The 22,520-nt window shown below is 34.4% G+C and overlaps 1 protein-coding gene across 4 annotated transcripts in view; it reads right to left on the bottom strand.

The window, feature by feature from the left end:
* LOC136035981 (elongator complex protein 2-like) overlaps nt 1-22,520 on the bottom strand; it is a 92,435-nt gene that overhangs the window by 5,366 nt on the left and 64,549 nt on the right. For all 4 annotated transcript variants that reach the window (XM_065717880.1, XM_065717881.1, XM_065717882.1 and 1 more), the window contains exons 11-12: nt 20,224-20,421; nt 12,954-13,281 (exon numbers count right to left, since the gene is read on the bottom strand). In XM_065717880.1, the coding sequence (XP_065573952.1) occupies nt 12,954-13,281; nt 20,224-20,421 (526 nt within the window). The remainder of the gene's footprint in view (nt 1-12,953; nt 13,282-20,223; nt 20,422-22,520) is intronic.

Raw genomic sequence — 22,520 nt, 5'->3', positions numbered from 1 at the left:
GACGGTAGGATTTTATATTTGGTTTTAGATTTGGCAACTTCCTTTAAAATGAGCCACTCAACAGCTCTCTACGATGTTCCGGTGCCAAGCTATCTGAGGAGGAAAGAAAAAAAAAGAAGCCGTATATGCTGAACAGCGTAGTTCAAGTAACTTGTTTTTCAAGCCAACATGTTTTCATCGTTATTCAAGGCAAGGGACGGCAAGTTTCCTATATAGGGGTTTAGACAAGGTGGTTCTAATAGTGTACTTCTTTCTTTCATCTGACACTATTTTCAGCAGTTATGGGCTATTACATTTCTTTGTATGGGACATGATCGTCTCTTACTATATTGCTAGTTTCTGTTGCAACCCGGATCTCGTTTTGAAGAAAGAACTACTGGTAAAAGAATACTTTTTTAATCTTTTTCACGAGACAACTTACATTATCAATATTTACAATAGAATCGATTCTTTATGCATCTCTCAATGATGTTCTGATACCCTGCCAGCCCCGGTAAAAAAGAAGAAGAAAAAGGGGTGACACATCAATGCTAGAAATACCAGAAAATGATTTTTCCTTATTTTTCAAGAGGGGGACTGTATTACTCCTATGAAAGGTTTTTGACCATGGTAATTCCAATCGTGTAGTGTATGTTTCAGACGCCAATTTTAAGGGATATTAACTTTTTTCCAAAATTACCATAGTTTTCTTATCGCTATAAAGCTTTTATTTTTAAGGTGAACAAAAAATATAGTTGATATTCGTGAATTACTGTCAGATGGCAATTTTTTTCATCGGGCAATTTTTTCTAAACTCGTTTATACACTTTTACTTTAGGCTATAGTTAGTTCTTTAATATAAATTAGATAAAAAAAAACCAGTTTTTTACTGCAAGTAAGGAGCGACACTAAAACTTAAAACGAACAGAAATTATTCCGTATATATGTCCCCTCCGCAACACCTCACTCTTTACGCTAAAGTTTGACTCTTTCTCACACCTCTACCTTTTAATGTTCTCAGGCTCACAACTTTCAATGGGTAAGACTAAACTTGATGAAACTTATATATTTAAAATCAGCATAAAAATGCGATTCTTTTGACGTAACTAATGGTATTAAATTCCGTTTTTTTTAGAGTTTCGGTTACTACTGAGTCGGGTCGTTCCTTACTACAATTCGTTACCACGAACTGTTTGACAAACAGAAAAAAACTAGGTTTTTTCTTAATTGGAATAGTAAGCAACGATCTGAGTAGAGCCTACGATTATGACGTCATTCATCAATCTTGTATATGACAAATGCAGTTTTCCGCAAAAATAGATTCTATTTTAAGATTATTTTTTTTAATTTCAAAAAGGAAAAGATGTGGCATTTTCTAAAAAATTAGCTATTAAATAGCTCTCTATGATGTTCCAGTGCCCTGATAGCTACCTATATGCAGATATCGTAGTACAAGCAAATCTTCTCGTTTTTCAAGCCCATTGATTTTCCTCATTATTCAAGCCCAGGCACGGTAAGTTTCCTGTATAGCCTAGGGGTTTCGGACAAGACGGTTCTAATAGTGTGTTTCTAATAGTGTGTGCAAATGTATTTTTTAGTATTGGACGCAATCGTCTCTTACTAGGTTGCTAGCTACCGCTACAACCCGAGAAAGTTACTGTTCGCTATATTTTTTCATGGCACAAGCAATGTCTTGCAAGTCGGTCTTTTGATGGGCAGCTTATTACTATTTTTAACTTGCTAATGAATGAATATTTCGCGTTTGTTAATTATTTATGTAATATTTAAAATAAACAATAAATATTTCACGTTTTAGATATTTTCACATTACTTTGATAAAGGTGAAGTAAGGATAATGGATGAATTTCACAAAGTTGTAAGGAATTTCATAATATGTTGATGATTCTTCTTGTTTAATAAACAAAAACAGCAAGTTTTTTTCAACTGAAAGTAAGGAGGAACATTAAAACTTAAACCGAACAGAAATTATTGTGCATGTGCGGGGGTTTCCTCTCCTCAATACCTCGCTCTTACTATCCTCGCTCATTACAGAATATGACGTTTTGTTGCAATTATTTAAGAATGACTCGCAAAACACAAGGGTAGTTTAAATAGAATTATAATGTTTTAAAGTTCCAAAAACAAATTCAGCGTAAAGAGCGAGGTATTAGAGAGGTCGACCTCCCTCACATAAGTAATAATTTCTGTTCGTTTTAAGTTTGAACGTTGCCCCTTATTTTAGGTTTAAAATCTTTTTTAAATTTAATTCCTGATTAATTTTTAATTAGCGCTGGAAAATCCCCCTCCACCTCAACAGAAAATCCCTTCCGCCATAAAACAAGAGCCAAAAGCTCATATGGCACCTGTGACGAGGGCGGAGCCTAAAATTAAGAGTCGGTACTCCAGTTTCCAAGATTTCCGTTTCCATCTCCCCCCAATGTCCCCGGATCCGATCCGAATTGAAAATGGATCATCTGAGACATGGCATCTTTCTATATATCAAGTTCCATTAAGATCCGATTACCCATTCGTGAGAAAAATGTACCTCGTTTTTCACAATTTTCCCTCCCTCCATCCCCCTCCCCCCTGGATGGTCGAATCGGGGAAAAAGACTTTATCGAGTCAATTTGTGCAGGTCCCAGACACGCCTACCAATTTGTATCGTCCTAGCACGTCCAGAAGCACTGAACTCCCCAAAGCACTGGAAATACCCCCAACTCCCCCAAAGAGAGCGGATCCGGTTTGGTTATGTCAATCACGTATCTAGGACTTGTGCTTATTCTTCCCACCAAGTTTCATCCCGATCTCTCCAATGTAAGCGTTTTCCAAAATCTCCGGTTTCCGCCTCCAACTCCTCCCAATGTCACCAGATCCGGTCGGGATTTAAAATAAGAGCTCTAAGACACGAGGTCATTCTAAATATGAATTTCATTAGATTCGATCACCCGTTCATAAGTTAAGAATACCTCATTTTTTCTATTTTTCCAAATTAATCGTCCTTCGACCCCCCTCCATATGCTCGAACTGGGCAAGCGACTATTTATGATTTAATCTAGTCTAGTCCCTGATACACCTGCCACCTTTCATCGTCCTAGCTAATCTGGAAGTGCCCGAACTAGCAAAACTGGGCCGACAGACAGACAGACAGAAATTGCAATCGCTATATGTCAACTCCACCAAAAAGTGTCTCATTGCTTCCTAAAAGCCAATGCTATATGAAAACAATGGTCAAAGCTCATAGATTGTACCCCTTCTCCCGGGGGAATTGGGGGAACAAGTTATCGTTAAAGACATAGTTATTAGATCTTACAACTATGCTGAATATAATGGCTATCTCAAGATTTTGATAAGAAGACTCTGGGAAAAATATGCGTGGGAGGGGGGCAAACTGTCCCCCTAATATTTTTAGTCACTTAAAATTGTCACTACAGATTTTGATTTCCAATCAAATGGACTCTCTCCCGATCTTCTAGGATAACTGAGTGATCACCCTGGAGCGAGAAAAAAAAAATGCAGATCCTGATTACAGAAAAAATGCGAAATTCCGCATTTTTGTAAATAGGATCTCGAAACCTCTACAAATAGGTTCTTTGATATGCTGAATCTGATGGCGTGATTCTTATTGAGATTGCTTTTGTTTTGGGGATGTTTTCTCCCTTTTTAAAAAATTGGGCAAGTTTTCTCAGGCTCGTAACTTCTGACGGATAACATTAAAGTTGATAAATTTTATGTATTTTGAATAAGCATCAACATTTATTACTTTTGATCCATCCATTGCTACCAAGACTCAGTTTTTTGGAGTTTTGGTTACTATTAAGCCGTGTTGCTTTTTACTTGCAATTTGTTACCAAAAACTTTTGATTTTTGAAAAAAATCCCGTTTATTTGAAAAAAAGTCTTCAAACAAAAAATTGAACAATAAATAAACTATATAAAGAAAATAAACAATAAACTATCTCAATTAAATCTTAAAGTTATTCTATAAACCATCCCGTTACACCTCCTTTTTACAAGAGGTAAATACATGAGCCCAAACTCAATTTAGCTCGTTACTGTAGGATTTACAAATACTTTTTAACTTATTCTTTCAAGGGGGTAGCCAGGAGTGGCTATTTGGGTCTTAATCGCTTTGAAATGTGAATGTCCAAAGAAAAGTATGCAGCTTTTGGATATACAATAGCTATGAACTTCAGGAGGGGACAGGAGCCCCCATTACCTGAAAATCAACACTGGCTAGCACCTTACACTTCTCAAGTTTTTCCATTCATTTTTACATTAACTGGTAAAATAACATTTAGCCTACGCACATTCTGAATAATGCTATAATACATAATATATATATATATATATATAATATATATATATATATATATATATATATATATATATATATATATATATATATATATATATATATATATATCTATATATATAAAAATAAGTTGTCTGTCTGTCTGTGGATCAGGTGACGTCATGTTTCTGTGTCGGCTGACGTCATGAAATTAGTTGTCGTCATTTTTGCTTTGACGGTGACGTCATTCAAGATATTTAAGACATATGTTCACGGAAAAATGTTTAATTGTAAAATGACTGAAGAACCTACAATGGCAACAGCCGAGGAAGCTGCTCAAAGAGTTTATGCCAAAAAACTTGCTGCTGATAGAGAAAGTAAGAAAAGAAAGCGTTCCGAGGAATCACAAGAACAGCAAGAAAACAGGCTTGCAGCTGATAGAGAAAGTAAGAAAAGAAAGCGTGCCGGGGAATCACAAGAACAGCAAGAAAACAGGCTTGCGGCTAAAGAACGCAAAACCGCGCAGTTAGATGAAAATCCACCTGGACACCGAGAGTCAAAACATATCAAAACTGAAAATGATAGTGATGATGATTGGGTTTGGGATTTTGACTTGGATAAGGTCATCAATGCCTACCAGATTTAAGTTAAAAAAACAAAGGTTCGTCGATATGTACTTCATAGTGACGCTGAAAAATAAAGAAGAAAAAGAAAACTGAAAAAAGAAAAAAGGTAAAAAAATAAAAAAAAAAACTAAAAAGAAAAAACACTCAGAGAGAAATTACAGACCGGGACACAAATGACGACCGAGACAGAGGGAATATAAGTGACGACCGGGAACCTCAAAGAGAAATTACAGACTGGGACACCCGGACACAAATCACGACCGGGACACAGGGAATATAAATGACGACCGGAACACAGGGACACAACTACAACGGGGACGTCGGGGGCACAGGCGGGATATATAAATGACGACCGGGACACAGGGATTGTTCGAATAGAAATTACAGACCGGGACACCGGGAAACAAATGACGACCGGGACACCGGGACACAGGGAATATAAATGACGATCGGGACACTCAAAGAGAAATTACAAACTGGGACACCGGGACACAAATGACGACCGGGACACAGGGAATATAAATGACGACCGGGACACAGGGACACATCATTAGAATAATGAGGTATAGATCTGAATACGGATTGTTTTTCCCACGGACAATTATATGTTGGATGTTCAAGAGTCAGTAAACCTGACAATCTATTTATATGAACAGACAATGGGACAGCGAAGAATGTTGTATATTCGCATGTTTTACGTAGTTAAAAACATATATTTATATCTATCTCTATTCACAGGTGGGACACAGGGACACAACTACAATGGCGCGTAACTAATATGGCGCGTAACGACTTACGCGCGCGGGGGGGCTTGGGGGGGCGCGAAGCGCCCCACCAACTAGGTGTTGGGGTGGCGCGAAGCGCCATCCCAACAGCTAGTATATATATATATATATATATATATATATATATATATATATATATATATATATATATATATATATATATATATATATATATATATATATATATAAAATACACCTGTTCTAATATAATAGTATTAAAAAGTTTTTTAGTATTTTATTTTGTTAGTTATATATTAATCATTATGAGTCTTATGGCTCAGCTTTTTATATTCAAAAAGGAAAAAGAATTCAAAGAAAAGAAATTTGTCACCAAACTAATTTAAAAATTTGTTTGTATTTAATACTACCATATGCACCTTTAATGACATTTGAGATTTTAGAGCTTTAAAAACAGATGTTCGAACAACTGAAATCTCATGTGTGGCTCAAAATCTAAAAAAACCACAAAGAGGACAAAAGTTAATTTATAGTACATGGTCACAAAATGAATACTAATTTTGTTTCCTTGTCGCATATTTTCTTTTTATTTGAATGACACACTTTGTTCTATAAACAACTTATAATATAAAACGAAACAGAAAATATATTCAGTTTTACTGATGTCAACTAGAATATATGTTTCCGATATGGCAAAAAATAAATTATAATGAATTATTATCAATTTACAGTTAATTTTCAGCGAAACAAATTTACTGGGTGTTAACAGTAAAGGGCATTAGAACATCCGATTTTCAATCAAATGAGCATCAATAATAATATTAGCAAGGCCGTATACAGGAGGGGGGAGGGGGTTCACCCCCCGAGAAAAATTACAGCCATTTGTATATAATGGGTGCCAGTATTATATAAGCCTTTCTACAGGCAGGTTTGAACAACGGCCCTAGATTTTTGCTTTGTCGGGCGCACGCAATTCCAACTCTAACAATTGAATGCTATTTGGGGCAAAACTTCTATTATCTTTTATCTTTTGGGACAGGGAGTTGGGGATGGGGGACTGAGTTATTGTACGATTACCCATCTTTTCGTACTTAATATATATATATATATATATATATATATATATATATATATATATATATATATATATATATATATATATATATATATATATATATATATATATATATATATATATATATATATATATATATATATATATATATATATATATATATATATATATATATATATATATATATATATATATATATATATATATGTATGTATATAATATGTAAACATATATGTATTTGTAAATCGACAATAATCTTCTGGTAAGTCCTTCTTAGTGCAACAAAAACCGAAACAAAGAACCGTTAAAATAGCAAAAAGTTATAAAATTGTTTCCAAATTTTGGTCATAATATATTACTTTACGTTTGGTTATGATTGCTACTGCTTGTTTCCGAATAGCTTCAATGTCGTACAAGTAGCTGGGATTGAAGGCGCATGCGCCCCAAACAGCAGCAGTATCTTCGAGTTGCGGTCTTACATAAGTTAGATAGATAGTTTTGACAATAATCGGTAGTTTTAGTGGTTTTGGCAAGTGATATTGTTAATAAAAGAGCTTTTTACAAGTAATTTAAAATTTATGAGTTTCCTTAATATGGTACCCAATCAATCGTCAAATAGAGGTATATCACACACCCTGTGGGTATAGCAATTATTATGTTGATAGAAATCATCAAAGATTGGCTAAAAGTCTACATGAGCGGAGGAATAAAATAAGAGAGGCTTTAAACTACGCTAGTATTAATACCTTTATTGCTTTGACTTTGAGAAACTTCATTTTTTCAAGCCCTGGTCAATCAAGTGGTTAATGAAGACAGTCCATTCATTGGTAATGATCTAAGTTTTGATCTGAGTAATTGAGTATGTAAGTTTGTAAATACGTAGTATCTAAGGTGTTGATCTAAGCTTTAGATAAATGGTTCGACGGCATTTGAAATCGAAGACAAATTAAATCTTAATATTTCTTGAAATAGAGACTTAGGGGAATAAACACTTAATACATTATAAAAAATAAATTAAAAATGATTTAATATATTAAAAGGAAAACCAATAGCCAATTTATAGTAAACCTGTATATGAGGAAAATACATGACGGGCTGCCAAAAAAGCAAGAATAACACTAAGAGCTTGTTTCTGATGAGGTTTGATGCATATGAACTAAATTTTTTTTTGCAATTGGCTGAGCTTGTTTAGAAAAATGAAGCAATGAAGGACTATCTTGATCTTACTTTTGTTTTTAGTTTCCTCGTTCTTTTTCATAGGTTGAATCCTGTTTTTATTCCACATTTTTCTTTCGCTGAAGACGGCTATTATTTATGTAGCCGAAACATTCAATTAGTTTTCTTCGGCAGTTCACTACTATAAAAAAATCCTCATTATATTATCTTCTTTATCATTATATCTACTACTACCAACAACTCACTGCAGTGTCAAGTATAGCAATCTAGAATGCAAACCCGAAACAGGTTTTATAATTATTTTGGAATTATAAAAAAAAAAATTGTCGGCTTTAAGATTTAATTAGATCAAAATATTCACCATATTTTTTTTATTTCTATTGACATAAAAACCACCGAAATCACTAATTCAGGAAGGTTAGGCAAACTCCAAATGCTTAACATAGGAGGTATAGGAAGATTCCTTGAGAGTGCGTCCTGCCTTAAGTTTTAGAGCCAACAATTTCGTAATTATTTTAGGGGTTGACCAGGTCTAAAGGAAACATGTTCAATAAATAAAAGCGTTGCCATTAAATTGTTTATTTCATTTTTTTTCAAATGTTGTGGTCGGTTTTTGTCTCAACCTCCTGATGGTCCCACATATTGCCCTAATGATATTATTGGATACGCCATCCCGTTTCTTGAAATGGGTTTTCTGTATTCTTGGCTTGAGGAAATCCAGTTTCGCCTGAATGATTAATAATAATAATAATAGTTCATGTTTAACCTTTTTTGTTACATTTAAAAAATGAACTAGAGGAGTATAGATAAAAAAATAAATGAATAAACAAAGTTATTTTCTCGCTAAATTACCAATAGGTATTTTCACTATGTATTATTTTTCTGTGTGCTTTGTAGTTTGTTCTGTTGGTGATTTCTTTATTTTTCACAAATTTATATTTTTTTATAATTTTATTTTCTTCTATTTTTCATACATTTTTGGGTATATGGCTCTTGTGCTTTTGAAATACACGATCTATCTATCTATGTATAGGGTTAGCGTTATAATTGAAGATTACAATTTAAGACAAGGTTATAAACTTAAATTTTGACTTTGTTTCCCTCTAATCACTCGTAATGCCCTTTTTAGAAGTATGTATATAGAATTGGAAATCCGTTTGAAGTAGTAAGGAATAAGTGCGATTCCGTAATAAACAAGAGCTAAGAGCTCATATGGCACTTGTGACGAGGCAAGAAGAGGTAAGAGCCAAGAGCTCATATGGTATGAGCTCTAAAAAATTCTAAGAATCAATAGATTGATTTAAAAGGAAAATCAGAGGCTTAATGCCGGTCAGGATTTAAAATAAGAGGTCTGAGTCACGATGTCCTTCTAAATATCAAAATTCATTAAGATCCGATCACCCACTCGTATGTTATAAATACCTAATTTTTTCTTATTTTTCCTCTCCCTTTAGCCCCCCAGATAGTCGAATTCGGGAAAACGACTTTATCAAGACAATTTGTGCAGCTCCCTGACACGCCTACCAATTTTCATCGTCCTAGCACGTCCAGAAGCACCAAACTCGCCAAATCCCTGAACCCCTCCCCCCACTACCCCAAAGAGAGCGAATCCAGTACGGTTACGTCAATCACGTATCAAGGACATTTGCTTATTCTATCCACCAAGCTTCATCCCGATTCCTCCACTCCAAGCGTTTTCCAAGATTTCCCCCTCAAACTCCCCCAATGTCAACATATCTGGTCGGGATTTGAAATAAGAGCTCTGAGACATGAATTCCTTCTAAATATCAAATTTCATTAAGATCCGGTCATCCGTTCTTAAGTTAAAAATACCTCAATTTTTCCAAATTAACACCCCCAGCTCCTCCAAAGAGAACGGATCCGTTCCAATTATGTCAATCACGTATCTAGAACTTGTGTTTATTCTTCCCATCAAGTTTCATCCCGATCTCTCCACTCTAAGCGTTTTCCAAGATTTCTGTTTCCCTCCTCTAACCCCCTATGTCCCCGGATCCAATTTGAGTCGAAAATGGAGCATCTGAGACATAAGATCCTTCTATATATATCATGTTTCATTAAGATCCGATTACCCATTCGTAAGATAAAAATACCCACATTTTCACATGTCCCAAGAATTCCGTTTCCCCCTCCAACTCCCCCCAATGTCATAGAATCTGGTCGGAATTTAAAATTAGAGCTTTAAAGCACAACATCCTTCTAAATATCAAATTTCATTAAGATCTGGTGACCCATTCGTAAGTTACAAATTCCTCATTTTCCCGAATCACCCCCCCACCCTACTCCACCAAAGAGAGCAGATCCGGTCCGGTTATGTCAGTCAAGTAACTTAGACAGGTTTTTATTCTTCCCATCCAGTTTCATCCTGATCCGGTCCCCCCAACTGCCCCCCCCAATGACGCTAGATCCAGCTGAGACTTAAAATAAGAGGTCTGAGTTACGAGGTCCTTCTAAATATGAAATTTCATGAAGATCCGATCACTCCTTCGTAAGTTAAAAATACGTCATTTTTTCTAATTTTTCAGAATTAACCCCCCCCCCTAATAGAGTGGATCCGTTCCAATTATGTCAATCACGTATCTAAGACTTCTGGTTATTTTTCCCACCAAGCTTCATCCCGATCCCACCACTCTAAGCGTTTGCCATGATTTTAGGTCCCCCCCCAAAATCCCTCAAATGTCACCAGATCCGGTCGGGATTTAAAATAAAAGCTTTGAGACACAAGATCCTTCTAAATATCAAATTTCATTGAGATCCGATTACCCGTTCGTAAGTTAAAAATACCTAATTTTTTCTAATTTTTCAGAATTAACCTCCCCCCTCAACTACCCCAGAGAGAGCCGATCCGTTCCGGTTAGGTCAATCATGTATCTAGGACTTGTGCTTATTTTTCCCACCAAGTTTCATCCGGATCCCTTCACTCTAAGTGTTTTCCAAGATTTTAGGTTTCCCCCTCCCGACCCCCCCCCCCCCCCCAATGTCACCAGATCCGGTCGGGATTTAAAATAATAGCTCTGAGACACGATATATTTCCAAACATCAAATTTCATTAAGATCTGATCAACCGTTCGTAAGTTAAAAATACTTAATTTTTTTCTATTTTTTTCCGAATTAACCGGCCCCCACCCCACCCCCCCAGATGGTCAAATCGGGAAAAAGACTATTTCTAATTTAATCTGGTCCGGACCCTGATACACCTGCCAAATTTCATCGTCCTAGCTTACCTGGAAGTGCCTAAAGTAGCAAAACCGGGACCGACAGACCGACCGACAGAATTTGGGATTGCTATATGTCACTTGGTTAATACCAAGTGCCATAAAAAGCTAAAAGTTTTTACGTGCCGGCAATCTATTTCGTTTTCGAAAAAAAAAATCTGAAATTCACGTCACGATTTTTGTTACTTAATTAATTTTATACGTGATTTTTTGCATGTGTTATTTCATGCTGATATAATTAAAATCTTTAATTTGCATTATTTACTCCTCAATTTCTGTATTCATGGGAAAAATGGAAGCATAATAATTACAATAATAACCAAATTTGAAAATTACAACAACCCCTTTCCGTTAGAAGAATTCTATATTTGTCTTCATTTGGGCATAGAGGACATAACATTTTGTCACATGGCTCTTTGAGCTAGGATCCCCCACATTCCTATCATGGCGTATCTCCCAAACAGTAAAAGTAAAAAACAGCAAACACAGAGCCCAAAAAATGGTTTTACAAAAATTAGTGAAAATTACAATAGCAAGAGTCAATGAGGAAAAAAATTCACACAAGCGCATATTTTTATTTATCAATGATATAAAGTAAAACAAAAAAAACATTATATCTATCGTCGGTATTTAGAAAAGCAATCGAATTCGCGAAGAGTCTCAAAATGGTGTAGCAACATCGAACAGTTTAACGAACCAAATAGTGTTTTATGAAGCATTTGCGCACAAATTTCAGTAGATATGGAGCCACAACGTCACTAATCAATACTTAGGAATCCTCTAGAGTCAAATTTCATAGGGGGAGTGAGCACAGATGCACAAGGCATGTTGTTTGTGAAGCACCATGATCTTCTAACACAAAAATTGAAGTTGCCACGTTGCAATACTCTCAAATTTTATGCAAGCAATTGAACTGGCAGCGTTGCCACGTTGCAATACTCCCAAATTTTATACAAGCAATTGATCTGGCAGCATGAACATCGGGAGTTTTAGGGAAGGGACAAAGGGGGCACTTGCCCCGGGCGTAAAATTTCAAATAAATGATCTAACGGTTATAATTGTTTTGTAATTTCTAAAATTTTATTTCTATTAGAATAAATTACAGGGCGCAGAAAATAAATGATAATGATTAATAAATTGTTAATTAATAAATGAATTAAAAATAAATTGTTAAACAAAAAATAATTAAATAATAATAATCAAATAATCAAATAACAATAATTAAATAATTTAAAAAATAAATTAAAAAATAATTAAAAATATATTTTTAAGTAATTAATAAATTGAAAATAATTTTGCTACTAAATGGAGATTTTGACGGCAAATTTTGTGAGAGATGGGGGGGGGGTAATTAATATTTTGTCCCAGGCGCAAAACAGGCCAGAACCCCACTGAGCATGAGAGTCATAAGAATACTGGCAGAATTAAGCTATGTACCTGGAATCCAAGACAAACTTTCTATTATTTAAAGGACTATATATAATATTTAAAGGACTATCAATTGACGAAGGAGTGCGACAAGGTTGTGCCCTATCGCCCGTTTTATTTAACTTTGTCATAGACCAGATCATGAAGACACTTGACAAATACAAAAGTGTGGCAATCACAAATACAAAGGTGTGGCAGTACACTATAAGTACCTAGGGTAGTTATTAATTAATAAATAGAAAATAATTTTGTTACTAAATGAAAATTATGTGGAAATTTTGCCTGCAAATTTTGTGAGAGATGGGAGGGGGGCTAATTAATAATTTGTCCCTGGCGCAAAAGAGGCAAGAACCACCAATGAGCATGAGAGTCATAAGAATACTAGCAGAATTAAGCTATGTACCTGGAATCCATGACGAACTTTCTATTCCACACAACTTCAGCCTTCTGGCTCCATTCATAAACACAAATGATTCCATTTTCAAGTCCCACAGCAATAATGTACTTTCCAGATATGGGAGCAAATGCCACAGAAGTAACAGACTCCTCTAGCTCCAGCCCTTGGGAAATCGGCTTCCATACAGTATCTGTACTGACTCCCCATACTTTCACTGTTTTGTCACGAGATCCAGTAACAAAATACAAAGAGTCAATAGACCAATCAGCAGCCCAGATTATTCTAGTGTGGCCAAACTCTTTGGTGGAGCTACATAGGAAACTAAAGCTTTCACCTAAAAATCAAATTAACAAATGAGTAAATTTCTGGAACTATATCACAGGGTTCTGGTTTCAGCAAATTGGATCGTGCAACTGATTTTATTTTTTTTTTTTTTATTTTATTTTTTTTTTTTAAGCCAGGGATGCAATTTGAAATGTGTTATTGATAATTGAAACACTTAAAAGCTAGGTCGCTGAACAGGATTGACACACTAGCGTTATTTCTATGAAAAATAAAACTTCGTTTTTAAAGAAAATAGAGTCATAGAGAGTTAGACATGCAAAAGATACGAAACTTTCTGAAAAAAGCTTTTAATTCTCTGTTTATAAAAACATGTCATAGACGTAAACAAGTTAAATTAAAGTACAATATTATATAGAAAAATGGTTTATTATACTTGCCCGCTTTACAAAGTTAAAGAGGATGGTTTGGCGTATTGCTTGAGTTGGTGCAAAGTTATTTGGAAAAATTAAGTTGATATTTCCACGTGTCTTAAATACTATATCACCATATTTTACTTCTAGATTAACGTGGTATCTGGAAGCCATGTTTACTAAAAACAAAAACAGTATTAAGTAAATGTAGTGTTTCATTTAAGTGTTTTCTGATGATCACTGATAAAAATTTATTATATTTATGCTTTTTTCCTGTTTACATGACCGTTTTACCTAGTGTTAAGTATTCAAGACTGTTATAATGTAAATGTAGTGTCTGATTCAAATGATGATCAATGACCCAAGTTTATTGTATTTTTGCCTTTTTTATATTCATGACCATATTTTGTGGCTTTAAAATACGCCTATATCTTATGTTATTTGCTTTATGTTATGTTATCTTATGTTATATCTTATGTTATAATTTAACTCATGAGTTTAGGAGTACTACTCGGGCATCTTTTGCCATTATGGTCCCCCTGTTTGGAATATTTTGCCCGAGGGTGTGAAAAATGTGCCTAGTCTTCTGGCTTTCAAGTCACGGGTAAAGAAGTTTCTTTTATCTCGTGAATAATTTTGATGTAAGCCCTGTTCCAGGTTGTCATTCTATTCAAGGCATTTCCCTGATTTAATTGCTGTTAATTTCTGTTAATTTTTTATCTGTCTTCTTCTTGTCTTTTTCCTCTTTCTCTTTTTCTCCTTTCTTCCTTCATCAGTTGAGTTTCTTTTGTATTGAGTAGCGTGATATGAATGTGTTTTTAATTAGCTGAGGGTGATAACCTCGCTTGCCTTTGCAAGCTTATTGCCTTTCTTGGCAGGCGAATGGCGAATAGTGTTTGTTTTCTTTTCTGAATAAATGTATACCTATACCTATACCTATATTATGTTATATAAATTATAGCAAAGTAGTTGCTCTTTTTTACTCTGAAAGAAAACTCTAGATTTTTGCACGTTTTTTCGCGGGGAGGGGTATCACACTTCATTTTCACTTTGTAAACCATGATCAACATAGGTTATACAGGGATCCACAGCTAAAATGTGAACAAAAACTTTGTGCCATTGAATATATCACTTTTTCATACATGTTAGCCAGGGCGGTATTCAAGATTTTCGTTCTGCGGGATCACAAAAAAAACTTTAAAAAACATATCGAACATTTGTTTATATAAATTTGGTCATGCTTTTGACGAGTCAGACAAACCTTTCGCGGAAGGGGGAGTCAAACCCCCTAACTTGTAATTTACCATGTTATGACAAACAATGCAATAAATTTAATAATTTGTAATTTAATCAATGTGATTAGTTTAGCCATCAAATTCACTTCTAGCAATACTAGAATGACATCATTTTTACACCATCCTAGTAAGGGCTTATGCCAAATTCGCCTCTCACTCAATCAGACTATCTTTATTGGCTTTTTCTACAATTAGCCATGGCTTGATCCCCACAACTATTTGATTTTAATTTAAAATCGTTCTTGTATTTAAAGAGCAGAAACCAATTTACTACTACCACTCAGATTTGAAAATTTCCCAAAAACTGACCACAGCAATTCCAACCCCCATTTGTTGAAGATTGCCTTGCACCTGAAAAAAGAAAAAAAAATATTTAAATTTTTAAAATCTGGGGGGGGGGATTTTAAAAACAGAAATCCCCCCACCAAATCAGAATTAATGATAAGTTCCTAAAAATGTTAATTAATAAAGAAAAAAATTATGGGATATGTCTGTTGCTCCACCTTATCTTACAGCTGATCCGCCAAACTTATTTGATTTTGTTTGATTAAAAAAATAATAATAATAACAAAAAAAAAAGAAAAAATGCCAAGAAGGAAGATGGCAGTCATATTTATAGCTTCGAGATCGTCCCTACAACTTATTAAAAGGATCAGGTGGATCATTCTTGGTTTGGTAGTGATACGTGCACATTTGGAGAAAATTTAAGAAACTAGTATTGTGGAGAAGTTTTAGCATATTTCCAGCATTGTTGGTATTAAGTCAAGCAGTACTTCTGGCAAAAGAAGCGTCATCTCTTCCCCTTTATCCACAGAACAAGTCTTTAAACTTCAGAGTGGATCTAAGAACTCATCTACGTTCAAATTCATATATTCATATAGAGGCCACCCGGCCTCTGTGGCTGTACTGAGGCTTCTTCTCTTCTCACTAGTCACTGATAATGGCAATGGTATTCGGTTCCGTCTAGCGCTAGACGCAGAAGTTAGAGGAGGTTCTGGCCATAGAAGTCGTCATACTATCTCTTGCAAAGTCGACCTCGAGGTTGTGTGCCATATACCCGTCCATCAAATGTGATTTTTGGGAGTTGATTTGGTGCCATTCACTAGATATGAACAAACCAGCGGAGTTGCTGACTTCTAAGCCGGTTCATGATAGTACAAGAGCAGCGGAGGAGTTAACACAGGTCGTTTACACGGTTGCGCAAAATAAAGGGCTTCATCATCCGAAAAATCTTTTACTTCACTCTGCAAATTTTGCCACGATTTTTCACATAGTCCCTTCAGCACATTTTGCTCAACCGTTCTCTTCTGACAAATCGTAGAAAAAGGTTACTATCGACGAATAGAGCAACCGATTTAATATTAATCCTGGAAACCTTCGGTATCCATTGAAATATTAGCAGAGAGAGACAGGGCCGTATCCAGGATTTTTTTTGGGGAGGGGGAGGGGTTTACAATATAATGTTCTCGGGGTTGGGAGGGGGGTTACAAAGGAAAACTTTAAACGCATACAAAATTGTTTATATTCATTTTGTTATGTTTTTACAAGTCGGACAAACATTTTGGAGGAGGGAGTCAAACCTCCACCTACCCCGGGGTTAGGAGGGATGGTACAATTGAAAACTGTAAAAAGGCATAAGAAATTTTTTAAATTAATTTTTGTTACGTTTTTACGAGTTGGACAAACATTTTGGAGGGGTAAGTACAAAACCACTACCTCCCCCCCCGGATACAGTCTTGCAGAAAAGTGACTACATTCTAAGAGTATTTCTTCTGCTCTTTTGGAAATTACTCCAAAAGGATAGTTTTTATTCTTTTTTTTTAGCACTGAAGATGGCTTGACTAAAGTCCTTGCCGAAATATCTCCTTTTGTCCTTTTCGCTTCTTTTCTATCCACTGGCTGATATTACCCAAGTTTTTTTGGTAAGTATTATTTTTTTTCATTGTATATTTTTTTCCTGTTTGTCCTACATAAGAGAAGTGAGCCAGGTAATCTTTTAGCGCCCTTGGTTTCCTGGGAAGCATTGTTGTTACACAATATCCACCCAACTTTTCCAGCAAAAAAAGCCTACACAGGTTGGTGGATCGGAACACTTGAACGAAGAGGTAAGTAAGGCAGGTTTTATTTTTAATAAAATTAAAACAATATACAAAAATACAATAACTTGGTGGGTTTTTTTTTACAGTTTTATATGTTCGTTTCAATTTTATAAGCTAGATTGATGGAGTGTTGGTTGGAAATTGATTTTCTTAAAATTTACCTTAGAAAATAAACAGCTGAATATCTATTTAATTTTAATTTTTTTTTACAGTTTTATATGTTCGTTTCAATTTCATAAGCTAGATTGATGGAGTGTTGGTTGGAAATTGATTTTCTTAAAATTTACCTTAGAAAATAAACAGCTGAATATCTATTTAATTTTAATTTTTTTTACAGTTTTATATGTTCGTTTCAATTTCATAAGCTAGATTGATGGAGTGTTGGTTGGAAATTGATTTTCTTAAAATTTACCTTAGAAAATAAACAGCTGAATATCTATTTAATGCATAGTTAAACATTTCTGGGTTATGAGTATTCTTAATAGCCCATGAATCGTAGGCCTTTCAGCTTTTCTTCTCTTACGTTAAATATGAAAGATTAAAGTTTTATTTGTTAGCTTGTATTAATTTTTATACCAGTACAAAAAAGGCAAATAGCAGAATAAGTAGCAAAAATGGAGTATAAGCACAATAGAATAAAAACGTTGAGAATAAAACAAAATAAAATTGATACAATATACAAAAATACAATAGCTTGGTGGGTTTTTTTAACAGTTTTATACGTTCGTTTCAATTTCATAAGCTAGATTGATGGAGTGTTGGTTGGAAATTGATTTTCTTAAAATTTACCTTAGAAAATAAACAGCTGAATATCTATTTAATGCATAGTTAAACATTTCTGGGTTATGAGTATTCTTAATAGCCCATGAATCGTAGGCCTCTCAGCTTTTCTTCTCTTACGTTGGATATGAAAGATTAAAGTTTTATTTGTTAACTTGTATTAATTTTTATACCAGTACAAAAAAGGCAAATACCAGAATAAGTAGCAAAAATGGAGTATAAGCATAACAGAATAAAAACATTGAGAATAAAACAGAATTAAATTAAAATGTAAATAAATAAAAATATAAATGAAATAAATTAAATAATGAGTAAAATAGTATAAAAATGCAATAAAAATATTACAGATCGAACAGTTCGTGGTAAGGAACTGTAAGTAAGGAGCAGTAACCGAAATAGTAATCGAAGCTCTAAAAAGCAGAATTTTGATACCAATAGATACATAAGAAGAATCGGAGTTTCATAATGTATAAGTTTCAATAAGTTTAACCTTACCCATCAAAGGTTACGAGCCTGAGAAAATCTGCCTGATTTTGAAAACGGAGGAAAACCCACTAAAAGTCATGAAATCTTAATGAAAATCACGCCATCAGATTCAGCGTATCAGAGAATCTTATTGTAGGAAGTTCCAAGTGCCTATCTAAAAAATGTGGAATTTTGAAAGATCGCGGAGTAGAAAGATCGCGGATGCGTGTTTATTTTTTATTTATTCTTTCTCCACGGTTAATCTTATCGAGCCAGTGACCCTAGAGTATCGTGAAGGGGCTCATTCAAATGCAAAATTAGAAGTTCTAATACCCCTTTTTAATTTACCCAAAAATTGGAGGGCAAATAGGCTCCCTCCCACGCCCCCTTTTTTCTCAAAATCGATTCCGATCAAAATTTTGAGATAAGCATTTTGTTCTGCATAACTATGAAAGCCTAAACAACTATGCCTTTGGAGATATCATGACCCTCCCACAGCTCGTGGGGAAAGGTCTCTTAATTTAAAAAATTTGCCCATTGTTTCCATATAGTATTTGTTATTGAAAAGTATACATACATTTTTAGGGAGAGGATTTTCTGTTGGTGAGAATTTACATGGGGATAATTTTCCATAGGGAGGGAAGTTTCCAGGGGGAGAATTTTTAGGAAAATTTTACACTGTGAGAATTTGCCAGAATTCCTGCATGAAGTTCTTCGTATGTCTTGCTTTCTCATTGGCGACACAATTTTGCGCGTGGAGATGCTATGTGTAATTGTCCGGGGCGGGGTAAATTTTCACCAGGATTAAATTGTCTAGAGAATAAACCCTTCGGGAGGAGGGACTTTTCCGTGAAGCAGTAGCCAGATTTCATGGTATTATTTAACAAACGATCAGAAATCAAATAAAAAAACGAGTTTTTTCAACTGAAAGTAAGGAACAACATCAAAACTTAAAACGAACAGGAATTATTACGTATATGAGGGGCGGGGCTCCTCCACAAAACGTTGCTTTTTATGCTAAAGTTTCAATTCTGTCCCAAATTTTTAAGAACGACTCCTGAAACACTAAGCTCGTTTAATTAGAACAATAAGGAGCTTTTTTTCAAACTACCAAAAAAATTTAGCGTAAAGAGCTAAGTGTTGTGGAGGAGTAACCCCCCTCATATACGTAATAATTTATGTTTGTTTTAAGTTTTAATGTTGCTCCTTACTTTCAGTTGAAACAACTTGTTTTTTTATTTAATTTCGAGTAAACTACATTATGAAACAATACGATCGGGGGTAATAGTATTGAAGGATACTAATCCGCAAATACTTTGGAAACTGGACCCCCCCCCGGAAAGTTATGGAAGTTTTTTATGAGCTAGATTGAGGGAGCTTTGAATTCAAATTGAGTTTCCTTAAAATTTACTTCTACATATTTACTATCATCTAATCTTCTTACTATTTTCTATCTGATAATCGCAGTGATTAGTTTGTTTTATTGTTAGAAAGTGATTATATTGACGAAATTGTTCGTATCGATATTCGTGTTATAATCCTAATAATTATACTGATCACACTGTTATAAAATGAATTCGACCAATCAGATAAACGACAGTGGATTTCATTAGTTCGGTTTTATTTGCTTTTCTTATTTTGCTTTCTTCTTTGCTTTACTTCCTTAATTACGATATCTTTTCTAGTTTATTTTTAGGGTTTGGAATTCTTATTTTTGACCGACTGCAATGAATATTTTTGCAATGAATATCTTTATTTTTGACTCGTCAAATATTTACCAAGTGCTAAAGGAACGTTGAGATTCAACTCAATTCTAATCAAAATTTTATTATACAAAACTAAAAACTAGAACTCGCCAACAAGTTATCAATATAGCAGGCATGTTTAGTATATAGAATCTCAGCCACAAAAGGGAAAGGGCAAATCTTATCAAATCTCTTACCATTTTTCTTATGAAGAACCCAAGTTCTATCACGTGACACAGAGAGCAGGTATTCATCAGATGGGGAAAAGCAGATCTGTGTAATCGTAAGGTTATGTCCTTGAAGCACACCTATTTGGTTCCATGTCTCTTGGTTCCATAATATAATTCCAGCATGTTCAGATCTGGTTGCTTTACACGCAGTAGCAAGGATTGTCCCTAAATTATAGATACTAATTCTCAGTAAAGGCAAGGGAATATTTTATAAACACACAAAACCAGGTTATGAGAATTCTGGTCAATAAAACAATAAATTTAACTGATTATTTGACATGGCAAATTAGTTACTACATTTTGGCATTCATGGCATTTTAGTTACTACAGTTATTCACCTGAATAACTAAAACAAATTAGTTTCAGACAACTTTAAACCTCTTGGTTTTATAGCATACAAGAATCTTTGATTTATTTAATATTGTACGCAGAGGAAGGAAATTTTAAGCTCAGGCTTTCCGAAATCCTATATTTCAGTAGTGTAGGCCCAATCCATTTAAAGAAATCCCTATCCCTGCTTTTAACGACATCCCTTTCCCTGCTTTTAAAAACAACCCTATCGCATCCCAAGACAACCAGCAGGTGCATATTATATCATAGGGAATGTTTTCTAGGAGACGCAGTCCGTTAGGTCATATGAAATGTTAGAATCTATTAGTCAAGCGGGGAAGCGCCGATTTAGAGAAAATTGATCATGATCCAATATATACAGTTTTGGATGACGTAACCGTTCGTGACATGCTACATTTGCTTCAGTATTATTTCTGCATCGGAAAGATAAACTTGACAACGTTGTAGTAGCATTGAATGCCGAGAAAGAGAAATACTTGAATTATGAAACAAGTGCTAAAGGTAACACTATGGATATGTAGGCGTGTATTTTCATGACAGTAAGGAGTTAGATTTCTTTGGACTACCGAGAAAAATCAAGTATTACAGAGGTGGATACGCGAGAGTAGCATCTCCAGAGAAGTTAGTATTGAAAGAAAACACAAACAAAGAACTTTTAGTTGATGACGAAGGCTAACTTCTTGCTACTGGTAAAACGTTACCACTCGATATATCTTATCACTATCCTCTTACTATTACCATTCTAAGAAAGGTAAAAAGAAGATAGGTGTACCTCCGCAGCGTCGGGCAACATATCTTGTCTAGATGTCGAAACTGTTGCCTATGTAAAAATCATGTGGTAATAGACAGATAAATCGCAAGTAGAATAAAATGGGCACTAGGGAAATTATCAGCAAGAAAATTAAAGATGAATTGATGAAAAACAACGCTACTGGAACCAATGATAGGTTTCCCACGGATACATTTATTGAACAATGATTTAATCTACAAAAACGAGCAAGTTTGTTATTAGTGAGATCCTTTGTTAGTCTATAATCGGTAGTGAGTGTCAGGATTAAAAAGTACTTTGAGAAGCAAAAAATCATACAGAATGTAGTGAATTTGGAAAATGTTGGATTCTAGATGATGATTTCAAGAGCTAACCCTTCAAAGAAATTTTTTTTTCAAACAATACTTAACGCTATAATGAAAATTGAGTCTACGTCTTTGGACTACTTCACGAAACTTTTGCATCGCGGTCCAGATGTATTTACTAAATTTATAGACATATTATTGAAATAAAACAAAATGATATTGTGGTTTTTAAAACATTTGGTTTTGATAGAACTTTGTATACTGATTAGCAACAGTTTTAGCAAAATCATGCTTTAATATTCGTGTTTTTGTGAAATTTGGGTTCTTTATATTTTTTTTTTTTTGCTGGGAAAATTTTCTATTAAAGTTTTGTATGGTTAATTCAAAAACATATCAGATTTTGAGTTCCTTGGCTATTCAAATTTTGATTTATTTTTTGTTTGTAACCCCAAACATTCAACGCAAACTAACATTTCTTATTCTTTAAAAAATTAAAAATTTAAATTTCTAAATAAAATGCATGAAATTTTAATAATTTCTAATTTATAGATAAAAACCTATCTAAATAATTTAGAAAAAATTAGAAGCCAAAACACTTAAATGTAACTTGAATAGGAAGTCGTTTCCCATATCAACAGCTATTTAACTACTTTAACGTGATGTTTGAATTCAGCTGGAAAATTTATATAAGACCAAAGAAATTTTGAGGCCGATAAATTTTGTTGCTACGCAGTGTATATTTATTAGTATAAAAAGCATCTTCAGGCCACCATTTTAATTTTATTGAAGGCCCTTCTTATCAGACTTGGAGAGAGAATCCGGCGCTTAGTTTACAGGAT

This window comes from Artemia franciscana, chromosome 15 (assembly GCF_032884065.1).
Source record: "Artemia franciscana chromosome 15, ASM3288406v1, whole genome shotgun sequence".
NCBI lineage: Eukaryota > Metazoa > Arthropoda > Branchiopoda > Anostraca > Artemiidae > Artemia > Artemia franciscana.
The sequence above is the reverse complement of the archived record's forward strand: the minus strand, read 5'-3'. Positions and strand labels throughout refer to the sequence as shown.